The sequence below is a fragment of the Mixophyes fleayi genome, chromosome 3 (genome assembly GCF_038048845.1).
Source record: "Mixophyes fleayi isolate aMixFle1 chromosome 3, aMixFle1.hap1, whole genome shotgun sequence".
Classification (NCBI taxonomy): Eukaryota; Metazoa; Chordata; class Amphibia; order Anura; family Limnodynastidae; genus Mixophyes; species Mixophyes fleayi.
In genome coordinates, this window is record NC_134404.1 from 86,605,297 (window position 1) to 86,617,658 (window position 12,362).

A 12,362-nucleotide genomic window follows, 5' to 3' on the forward strand; every position below is an offset into this window, starting at 1 on the left:
CCCACCCCCTTCTGTATTAGGACAAAATAGATAAAGATTAGTGTAGGGGCGGGGCCTAAATACACAATTTGCATGATCACGCCCCCAGGACACAGCAACGAGATCTCCCCTCCTGGAGTTCTCACTGCCAAAGTTGGTGAGTATGCAGGAGACTCCTCATGTCCTCCTTGCACTGGGAGACACTTGTAGAGTAGCTGTTACATCCGATAACTAGCAGATAACCAGCAATAATGCAGAGACTTGTAGTTCCACAAAACCAGGAATGCCACAAGTTGTCCAGTTGTCCTGTTACATGATAACTGTTTGCTTGGCACATGTTTTGCCTAAATTTTAGCTCAGACATGAAGTCTCTCACTTCTCTGTTACACCAATTCTGGAAGGATCTCCTTATTCATCTGTGCTCCACAAGAATATTCAGCAGAGGGATATAAAGTTATCAAGTTGAACAGTTAAAAGTTCTGATTTACAAAGGACATTACAGTAATATGTTCTACCTTGGTCCTGTCTGTTCATGTCAAAGTCTTACATGTTTGCAGTGTTTAGTCAGAAAGCAGACAGTATAACAGTATAAATACAGAGAAAAAACTATTTTAAGAAGCATCAATCTAAATCATCTAAAAATCAACTGCAATGAGTATGGCAGAAATAATAAAATAGTAATAATAATAAAAAAGAGCTTCTAATTAAAAAACAAATGTTTATTTTAGTGAGTAAAAAGCTAATAGTATTTTATACACACAAACAAAGAATCATCATGTATTAAAATAGGTTTCAGTGTAACAACCTCAATAAACTATCACATATGGGGAGGATAGGAAATCACATATTGCTGAAATGTACAAAACGTCCAAAACAATAGAACCCAGATATTCAGTCCATAGGTGCACTATAAAACAAGATGTATAAATCATTTTTATGAGCACCAAGAGTAGGACCAGTGACTAGCAGGATAGTTCCCTGATTTGGGGATGAGTTTGTGGTAACATTGCAAAATAGACATAATGAAATTGGGGTCTCTATTATGTAGCAACCACCATGTTAGCATATCTGCTGCATCTACCGTATTGGGATCTGTATTATGTAGTATTTAGCTCAGGTTTGGGTCTACATTGTATTGTAGGCCCCAGGTTAGATTCAGTATTTTGTAGTAGCCACCAGATGTTGGTCTACAGTCTACACTTGTCACCAGAATGCTCTCTGAGTTGAAGGTCATTAGCATGGGCTCTTTATTGAATGCGGGTCGGATGAGATTGAATTGTTTTTGATTATAGCATGTTGATATATAATTTCTTTATATTTGTTCAATGGTTTTGTTGGCTGGGTAAAATGACACCCACAACAGGTTACTATGGAAACTCATGGCGAATTGATTTGGTTCCTATTTGTTACCCCAGTTGCTGTAGTAATTTGAGACCGAGCTGAGCATCAATGCTCTGACCCATTTAGGTCAGTGGACCTTGAGAGTGGAGTACATGCCTTGGCAGTGCTACATTTCAATTGGAATCTATGGTTCATCGTAGCAGCGATCCCCCCCCCCCCCCAAAAAAAAAGTAATTATGAGCAGCTAACTCTTCTGTGCTGCAGATATTGCCATCTTCTAGTAAAAATAACATTTTAATCTGATTCCGCTATGATTATCAGTAAGCTGATGTCTCTTAAGCTATTGTTACATCTGTAACTCTACATTCATTTGTGGTACAGCGTGTCCATTAATACCTGCAATCTTACTGTCATTATAACCAATAGCCCTGGCTTGTAAACTGCAGTAAGTGTGCTATAGAAGCTGACAGGCCAGTAATTGTCTATGAATAATACTAAAGTTTTTTTTTTTATCAGTGGTCAACAAACTCTACAGGAATTACAGCATTGGTTCCAGTAGGTAAGGCACCTGAGCAAGCAGACTTAGTAATATCTTATAGAGCCATACAATGTCCTGTATTAATATCTATTATGTATCTCTCTTAATATTTTCGACTGCTAACGTGTATTTCTTTTATTCAATCCTGTATATTTCTGTTAATATTTTAAACTACTAAAAAGGAGAATTAAGAGTTAGCATTTCTTTAACACTCTCCTTCGCTCAATGCAAAATGTATGAAAAGATACGAACGTGCATCTTAGGAAGTAGGTGAGATGAAATGTTCTACGATGCCAGTGTGCCTTAAGTTCGTGGACTTTAAAAAACAAAAGCTAGGTGTAAATGGGTTATATGGTCACCATATTGTGTCAAACTTTTTAAGAGATTGCTAGCGGAATCCCTGCATATGATATACTAAGTCCTGAATAAGTATCTGTAATTGGCTAAATGAATTTCAATGTTAAAGCTGTTTCACTTATCTTGTTAACATCCATATTTAAAGAGACATCGGATAATCCTAAAACCGCATAAGTTACAATCCTTGCCGGGCTGATATGTCAAATCTCTGCTTGTTTATGGGATTTTGGCACCCATTTAACACCTGCTCTTCTGCAAGTTTGCTTGAGTCATGAGTATTGTGTGTATTGAGCTGCGACTGATTACGAGTGTGATTCAGCAGTTCTTGTTGATATATTTTCTGCTGAAATACTGGAATTGATGCTGGAGATACGATCTCAGCCATTCGGACAAGTCAAATCATGCATAACTAATGAATCCTCTTAAGGGAAAATATATATATTTATGTAGGTTTTATGCATCCCTTTAGGTTTATTTTGTTCAGTTTTCCTGTTGAGTTCCTTATTATAATGGCTGTCTTTGATGATTTTTAGCAACTTTGATCATTGACATTCTGACTACAGTATTGAACATCTGCACAGCAATATTCCTCAGTTTCTCCCTCATATATACAGTCATTACAGCCATTTATTCTTGTTTTCTGGGCTAAGTTATGTGTTAAGATGAGTGTTTAAAATGCAAAACAACAAATATATGTAAAAAGAACAATTTGAGAAAACACAACATAATGGAGGTCACAGTGCTCCAAGGTCCACTGAGAAGTGTTATATATAAAATGAGGGAAGCAAAAAAGTGGCGTGAATGCCTGCCCAATATCAATAGTTGCAGAACTTAGAGATGCTCACTGACCCCCGTGAAGTGGTTGTGGTTTTGGTTTTGGATCTGGATTAGCTTCATGTTTTGGTTTTGGCAAAACCACCCTTGTGTGTTTTGGTTTTGGTTTTGGTTTTGGGTCTGTATTTTTTTTTTTGTATTTTTTTTTTTTTAAGAAAAATTGATAAAATATGCTAAAATCACATAATTTTGCTCTTTTTTTGATTCTACATTATTATTAACCTCAAAAACACCAATTTCAAGTAATTTGCAGTCAATTTTGACCACCTCACAGGCAGGGCCGGATTAAGGGAATGGAGGCCCCTGGGCTAAGGGGCCCTCCATTCCCCGCGAGGCCCCCAATGTGAGCCGTCCGCCGCCCCCCACCCCCCGCGAGGACCCCCCCAAGCACTTACCTGTCAGTGCAGTCCTCCGTCCCGGCGCGCTGTAAGCTCCTTACTGAGGAGATCTCGCGAGAGTTCATGAACTCTCGCGAGATATCTTCAGTAAGCAGACTACAGCGCGCCGGGACGGAGGACTGCACTGACAGTACAGTACTCAGCAGCATCGATCGGGCCGGGGGCGCCCCCGCCCCCGACCGATCAATAATGCTGCTGAGGAGTTTGAAGGGCCCCCTGGATGCCCGAGGCCCCTGGGCTATAGCCCAGTTAGACCTCGGGTTAATCCGGCCCTGCTCACAGGTCACAATATTATTTTCATACACTTTTGGACAAATACTGCAGCGATCTGGCAATGACTTAAACACACAGCAGTTCCTACCACATCTAGGACACATTGGCACACAGCAGTGGCAGAAAATAAAAAAGGTGCAAGATGGAATTGTCCTTGGGCCCTCCCATCCACCCTTATGTTGGATCTTAAAAAGGACATGCACAGTTTAACCACAAAATGTAGTGATCCAATTTCAAGATTTTGATAACTCTTGGATCCTGGCGAAGCGAATAAAGTACTTGATCTACAAGTCCGACATACTTAGCGGAATTGCTTTGTTTAATCTCCTCCTTCAGTTTCTCAAGCTGCTTTTCCAAAAGTCTGATTAAGGGAATAACTTGACTCAAGCTCGCAGTGTCTGAACTCACTTCACAGGTGACTACTTCAAATGGTTTCAGCACCTTGCACAACACGGAAAATATTCTCCACTGCGCTTGGCTAAAATACATCCCCTCTCCAAGCCAATGTCATGGCTTGTGGAGTAAGCGTGGATGACTTTTCGCTGTTCTTCCATCCTCAGAAGCATATACAGGGTGGAATTCCACCTTGTCACCACCTCTTGCTTCAGTTGGTGGCAAGGCAAATTAAATTGCTCTTGCAGCAGCTGCAATCTCCTACACGCTGTTGCCGAATGCCAGAAATGTCAAGATATTTTACGGGCCACAGACAGCATCTCCTGCATGTCCCTGTCATTTTTTAAAAAGCTCTGCACCATCAAGTTTATTGTGTGAGCAAAACAGGGAATGTGATGGAATTCACCTAGCTGTAATGCTCTGACAATATTGGTGGCGTTATCAGTAATTACATATTCTGAGGAGAGTCCAAGCGGGATAAGCCATGTTGCAATGACATACCTTCATTTTTGTAACAGATTGTCAGCTGTATGCCTGTTAGTGAAGCCGGTGATACACAGAGTAGCCTGCCTCTCACAACTGGACGTACTTGGGTACATGTTGCTGCTGTTGTTCCTGCTGGTGAAGGCGAATAACCAACCCAGTGGGCTGTCACAGTCATATAATCTTTAGTTTGCCCAGTTCCACTTGTCCACATATCTGTGGTTAAGTGTACATTGGGTAGAATGGCATTTTGCAGCCCAATAATAACATTTTTACGAACCTTTTGGTAGAGGTGAGGAATAGCTTTTGTACTGAAATGGTGTCGTGATGGAATTTGGTAACGGGGACACAAGACCTCAAGTAACTGTCTAAAACCAGCTGCATTAATAGTGGATATTGGACGCAGATCTAGTACGAGCATAGTCGCAATGGCGTCTGTGATCCGCTTTGCGACTGGGTGACAGCTTTCGTACTTGCTTCCTCTTGCAAAGGATTGTTTAACAGTCAATTGTTGTAAACTACTAGTAGTCTTCTTCTTGGTCTACTTCTGGGATGAAGATTCACCCCCAGAAGCAGCAGTGGGACTAACGCTCAAGAATTCTTCAGAGGAATCAAGTATAGTGCAGGAGTCATCTAGCCTTAGCAACTTGGATGTAGGACTAACTCCGATCTCTACTGAGGATATTGATGAGGACTGTGTTGTGGGTATAGATTCCAGCTGTCGGGATGAAGGAGAGAGAAGAGTTCTAGCTGATGATGGACTGCTTGTTACCAGAACTTTCTGATTTTTCCAACACCTTGCCATGAACTTGCGTCAAATGGCGTAACATGGATGAGGTTCCTAGATGGTTAAGTTCCCTCCCTCGACTGACTGTGGCTTTACATAAACTAGAAATTGCTAGACAATTGTTGGCAGGATTTGGGTAGAAATAATTCCACACATAAGAAGTGGCTTTTTTGGACTTATGTCCAGGCATGACAATGGCCTTCTTCTTATCACGTGCCAGAATGGCTTCCACTGGTGCAGGACTTACACAAACAACCTCATCCTCATCAACATCCTCATTAGCGCCCTCGTCGGCTACACAAATATCCCCCTCATCCTGTTCCAATTCCAAAGTGGCATCTTCAATTGGTGTATCACTGGCTACACTCGGGCTGTTCATGCACACATCAGCAGTAATCCTGAAAGGGGCCTTCTTTATGGGTACACTATCAGATTGGTCATGATTACACATAGCACTTGTGCATGCACTCTCCTCATGGATTGGTGTCATTTCTGAATCTGAGCATACATTTTCCTCTACTGCCTTACTGTCTTCTTCCAGCTCTTCTTTTATACATAACAGTAACCAGATGACGTACTATCATCAGGACTGGTGTTAGCAGCTGCTTACTGCCCCTGCTCTTCTGTTTACTGCTGTGAATCCATTTGGATAACTTCCTACACTTTTTGGTGCAAATTCAGAAAAAAGCCTGCAAGGACTAGTATATTTGTATTTCAGCGATGACAATTAAAATGGAGCTTTCCTTAACACTGCTACCACCCTCCTCTTTCAATTCTGTAAGTTTGCCTGCCCAACTGCTCTAAACTCTATCCTACCCCCTTCTGTATCCCTCTCTCAAATGGCTCTAAATCGCCGTGCAGGGCGGTATTTATAGATTCCATAACTCCCGAGATCCGACGACGTCACAATGACATTTTGCCTCGTTTTGAAATCTGAAAAAGTGCAAAAGTACCGAGCCGACTCGGATCCCCTAAGTTTGGGTGTGTTTGGTTTCCCGAGGAACCGAGCCTGAGCATCTCTAGCAGAAATACGACCAGTAGGTTAAACATACAAAGTTAAGCAATGTTTTTTTTTTTTCATACCAACTTTAACAATACACAGTTTGTTAGACTTTAATTGTTCTCTTAGGCTGGCCCAGTGGACCTTATCTGTTAAGGTATACTTTACTAAATTTTATACCAGTCATCTGTTAAATAATGTTCATCTGTATTTGTTTATTTGGTTACTTGATATATATGACCGCTCTATATAACCTGCTGTTATAAATAAAGATAAGTTTTGTTGAAGCATTACCTGGAGGACTGAGTGACCTCTAATAACTAAGAGGAAGAAATGGATAATGTCTGACAGGACATGACATGTTCCTAATTTCGGGGAAGTGAAATGTTTTAGGGCCCTTCTTTTTTAACATACTTCCCCTTAACATTTACATATACATACAGTTCATTGGTTTTATGCATTATAATATCTAGGGTATAGTCATATTTCCATTGGTACTGTTAATGTACTACTGTTAGCAACATCTGACCTTTATGATCTTCCTCTTCGCATTGCCCAAGGTTGTATTTAATTATAGTGTAATACATAGTAGTAGTAGCCATTTAGGAATTACAAAGACACAGATATTGTACAATTAGAGAAGAACCCCAAGGGATGCTTGGCTAATTGCATCATAGTAAGGAGCTTGAAGCAAGATGAATCCCAGAAGTGTGATCTTGGATGCAAATGTTGTGATTCCCTCTGTTGTCAATAGCTTTTTAACAGCTGTGTGGAGTTAATGATGATAAAAAATACTTCATTAGATCTAGTGCTTTGGCTTAGGATACATGTGGGTTCACTGGTATAGTACTTCATACAACTGTGTTGACTCCCACACTCCTAATGCAGACAGATGTACAGCTGCAGAGCTCTGCTGGGTGTTTCATGTAAATAGGACTTTGTGACCATCATGATATGAAGATTTAAAAACTGTATAAATATATTGGTTTTAAAGTAGAATTATTGTAATTTTAAGAAGGAAATAGGCTTAATGAGACGTTTCTAAACTTTTACTTATCTTTTAGTGCATTAGTGTCACTCATTTTTTTAAAATGTGACACCCCTACAGGCCTTACTGTGTGAGGGTCATGTCATTTTTGACATGTGAGGTACACTTCATGAATGCAGGCGTGTGGTACGAATGGTGTTTCCAGAGTGTTTAACACCGTGTGGCTCGGGGTTCCCGTGGTCACATGCAAGTATGGAGAGTTACATCTTTGGTACATTACCTTCGTCATAAATGCAGATGCAGCAATCCAGTGTGGTTGCATTGGATTGAAGCAGAGCCGGGCGTAACAAAGTCCACCCCTTAAGATAGAGTCAGCCTCTATTTGTAAGAGAAATTGGTAATCACTACTGTTATGTTTCTAATTAGTCTGCTGGTACTGAAGTGTTGTACATTTCAGTGGTATATTAGAAACTAACTTGCTTCAATTAAGTATTATGTGTTGGTGAAAGGCAAAATACTGTTTTTGACCTAAGAACAAGTTGCTTTCTTTCAATCGCAAGATGGCTTGGCACCCATTTATTGTATCACTGCTAACTGCACAATATACCTGCCGCGTCTGCACTACATATACTACATTGTAAAGCTTGCATGTTTTAACCCACAGGACACTGTGGTTGAAAAGACACTGAGCTACTGCCGGGTGTCTTATGCAAGGTGGGAGATGAGGATAACCCCTAACCCACGCCAACCCAGATAAACAGGGTTTACACATAAATGTCCTATTGTCCGCCTGAGCAACGCTGCAAAGGCGGTTGTCATACCCATCCAGTGGAAGTGTCCCAACCCCCACCCCCCGGTCACTTAAAGTTTGGTATACCCAAATAGATTATTTATATGTCCATGATGACCTGATCTCTTTAGCAAATTATAAAGACTTAGGGCTAGATTTACTAAGCTGCGGGTTTGAAAAAGTCGGGATGTTGCCTATAGCAACCAATCAGATTCTAGCTTTCATTAAGTTAGTACTTTCAACAAAATGACAGCTCGAATCTGATTGGTTGCTATAGGCAACATCCCCACTTTTTCAAACCCGCAGCTTAGTAAATCTAGGCCTTAGACTTTGCCGCCTCATTGCTCTCTTAGCTGGAATTCAAGGACACGGATTGTAATAAAGACCACATGTATATGGTAGACAGCGATAGCTGAACCTGTGCTTATTGTAAACGTATTGCTTCCCCCACATGGTCTGCCTGTCCCTCCCCATTAATTGGTGATGACCTGGGTATCTGTGAGTATTGATTTTCTCTTGGCTATCTCTTTCTCTCTCTCCTTCCTTCTCTCACTCTCTCTCTCTCTCTCCTTCCTTCTCTCTCTTTCGTTCCGTCTGTCTCTCTCGTTCCGTCTGTCTCTCTCGTTCCGTCTGTCTCTCTCATTCCGTCTGTCTCTCTCGTTCCGTCTGTCTCTATCTCGTTCCTTCTCTCTCTCTCCTTCCTTCTCTCTCTCTCCTTCCTTCTCTCTCTCTCCTTCCTTCTCTCTCTCTCTCTCTCTCGTTCTTTCTCTCCTTCTGTCGTTATTTCTCTCTCGTTCTTTCTTTCTCTCTCTCTCTCGTTCTATCTCTCTCTCGTTCTTTCTCTCTTGTTCTCTCTCTCTCGTTCTTTCTCACTCTCTTTCTTTCTCGTTCTTTCTCTCTCTCGTTTGTTCTCTCGATTTCTCTCGTTCGTTCTCTCTCTTTCTCTCGTTCGTTCTCTCTCTTTCTCTCGTTCGTTCTCTCTCTTTCTCTCGTTCGTTCTCTCTCTCTCGTATGTTCTCTCTCTCTCGTTCGTTCTCTCTCTCGTTCGTTCTCTCTCTCTCGTTCGTTCTCTCTTGTTCTCTCTCTCTCGTTCTTTCTCACTCTCTCTTTCTTTCTCGTTCTCTCTCTCGTTCGTTCTCTCGCTTTCTCTCGTTCGTTCTCTCGTTCGTTCTCTCTCTTTCTCTCGTTCGTTCTCTCTCTCTCGTATGTTCTCTCTCTCTCGTTCGTTCTCTCTCTCGTTCATTCTCTCTCTCTCGTTCGTTCTCTCTTGTTCTCTCTCTCTCGTTCTTTCTCACTCTCTCTTTCTTTCTCGTTCTTTCTCTCTCGTTCATTCTCTCTTTCTCTCGTTCGTTCTCTCTCTTTCTCTCGTTCGTTCTCTCTTTCTCTCGTTCGTTCTCTCTCTTTCTCTCGTTCGTTCTCTCTTTCTCTCGTTTGTTCTCTCTCTTTCTCTCGTTCGTTCTCTCTCTCTCTCTCGTTCGTTCTCTCTCTCTCTCTCTCTCGTTCGTTCTTTCTCTCTCTCTCGTTCTTTCTCTCTTTTTCTCTCTCGTTCTTTCTCTCTCTCATTCGTTCTCTCTCTCTCTCGTTCTTTCTCTCTCTATCTTTCTTTCTCGTTCTCTCTCTCGTTCGTTCTCTCTCTCTCGTTCGCTCTCTCTCTCTTTCTCTCGTTCTCTCTCTCTCTCGTTCGCTCTCTCTCTCTCGTTCGCTCTCTCTCTCGTTCGCTCTCGCTCTCTCGTTCGCTCTCTCTCTCTCTCGTTTGCGCTCTCTCTCTCTCTCGTTTGCGCTCTCTCTCGTTTGCGCTCTCTCTCTCTCTTGTTCGCGCTCTCTCTCTCGTTCGCGCTCTCTCTCGTTCGCGCTCTCTCTCTCATTCGTGCTCTCTCTCGTTCTTGCTCTCTCTCTCTCTCTCGGTCTTTCTCTCTCGTTCTTTCTCTCTCTTGTTCTCTCTCTCTCGTTCTTTCTCTCTCTTTCTCATTCTTTATCTCTCTCGTTCGTTCTCTCTCTCTCTCGTCCGTTCTCTCTCTCTCGTCCGTTCTCTCTCTCTCGTCCGTTCTCTCTCTCTCGTCCGTTCTCTCTCTCTCGTCCGTTCTCTCTCTCTCGTCCGTTCTCTCTCTCTCGTCCGTTCTCTCTCTCTCGTCCGTTCTTTCTCTCTCGTCCGTTCTCTCTCCCGTTCTTTCTCTCTCTCTCCCATTCATTCTCTCACTTGTTCTTTCTCTCTCTCTCATTCTGTCTCTCGGGCTCTCCCTCTCTCTTATTCTGTCTATGTCTCTCTCTCTCATGCTGTCTCTTTCTCTCTTCTCTTTCGTTCACTGCTTTGGTAATTCAAATGAAACATGTTCACTGTCGCTCACTTCAGAAGCTGATTAATGTAGGAATGAACCAGTGGAACATTACTGATATCTAAAACATAAGACGTTTTTACAAACATAGATATGTGTTGTTGTATTGCTGAATGTTTGGTAACAGGTATAATGCTATTTGTAGCATACAAATCATCAGTCTTGTAAGTATACACATTATACATGCACTCTGCAAAAAGCTATATTAGTTGTTTCCATCAGTAGATTTACAAATATGACACTGATTAACAGCATTGATTGGATCCCCTTAGAGGATGCATTTTGGGAGATATGAAGATGGGGAAAATGTCAACATCTCAAACCAAAGAAAGTTCTTTAAATCTGACCTGACAAAGTTAGACTTTGTGCACACTGGTTTGGTAGGGTTGAGTTGCACTTGCTGACCACAGCTGAGACCTAGGGGTATATTTACTAAACTGTGGGTTTGAAAAAGTGGAGATGTTGCCTATAGCAACCAATCAGATTCTAGCTGTCATTTTGTAGAATGTACTAAATAAATGTTAACTATAATCTGATTGGTTGCTATAGGCAACATCTCCAGTTTTTCAAACCCACAGTTTAGTAAATATACCCCCTAATGTGAAATTGAGTGAATTTATATGAATAGGGAACTGCAAAAAGAATACTCTTCATAGACATTTAGCCCTGTTTGACATAATCTAAAATATGTTCCGCTAGCCGCTAAAACATACTTGCCAACTCTCCCGGAATGTCCGGGAGACTCCCGCATTTTGCGAGAGTTAGGTCCAAAGCGCCGCGATTCACCAAATGATGCATTTGCGTCATGACATCATCATCCAAAATGACGCACATTTTGGAGGCCCACCCCCATCACGCCCTCCTCCCCCGCAGGCTCCCGGATACCAATATTTTAAAGTTGGTAAGGAAGCGCTAAAAGCTGCTAAACTTTATTATACTATGTCATGTGTTCCTAGCCCCTGGCCTGGTGTACACTGGTTACATTTGCAGGTGATTGATTATGGGGTGTAACTGGTTAAATTGGCAATGAAACTTAAAATGAAATATGTTTTTGTCCTGCAAATGAATTTGTTTTGTTCAAATTAACACACTCTTTTGGAATTATTTGCTTTCTACCTGTAAAGCTTAAATGCAATCATATTTATACTGTTTTGTAAAACTCACCTTGCAGGTATTGTTGCAGTTCTGTTTTGTGGAGTCACACAGGCCCATTACACCTACAACAATCTGTCTGAAGAGTCAAAACTGAGAACTAAACAGGTAGGATGATAATGCAGAATTCACTATTTTTTTTATAAATATTTTCATTGGATGACAAATAGCACAAGTCCCCACACAGGCTAATCTTAAAAACATGGTAGCAAAAAAAACAATGGTAACATGAATACTTATGAAGAAATGACTGTAGGTTATTCAAAGTCAACCTAAACCATGCAACTTTCTATTGATGGATTTATGTCACCTTAGCACAGCAACAGAAAATCTATCACAAGATAACATGTCAAAGTAAATGCAGTCTCTGATGCTAAAATATCTTTCCCATGGATACCAGTGATGGTGTGTATATCACATACAGAAAATATTCCTTTGTGAATATTTTTATAATGTAGAATCAAAGGAGAAGGATGGACGCTAAGAACATCTGAAATATCCACAATAGTTCTATAATGTATTTGATTTATTGTTATCTAATGCTGGTAATACAGAACTGACAAATACATAAAGCTCATCATGTTTAAATTGTGACAGAACGGGTGTGTGAGCGGGATTGATGGTTGTGATTGGCCGTCATGCTCTCCCACCCAATCCCCTCAACTCACCTTTTTCGATTTTGAGACAGGTAAGAAAATCAGCTGCACAGGGTCCAA

The 12,362-nt window shown here is 41.2% G+C and overlaps 1 protein-coding gene across 3 annotated transcripts in view; it reads left to right on the forward strand.

The window, feature by feature from the left end:
* Positions 1-12,362, forward strand: part of SLC9A9 (solute carrier family 9 member A9) — a 650,964-nt gene that overhangs the window by 256,004 nt on the left and 382,598 nt on the right. For all 3 annotated transcript variants that reach the window (XM_075201923.1, XM_075201922.1, XM_075201924.1), the window contains exon 9: positions 11,666-11,754. In XM_075201923.1, the coding sequence (XP_075058024.1) occupies positions 11,666-11,754 (89 nt within the window). The remainder of the gene's footprint in view (positions 1-11,665; positions 11,755-12,362) is intronic.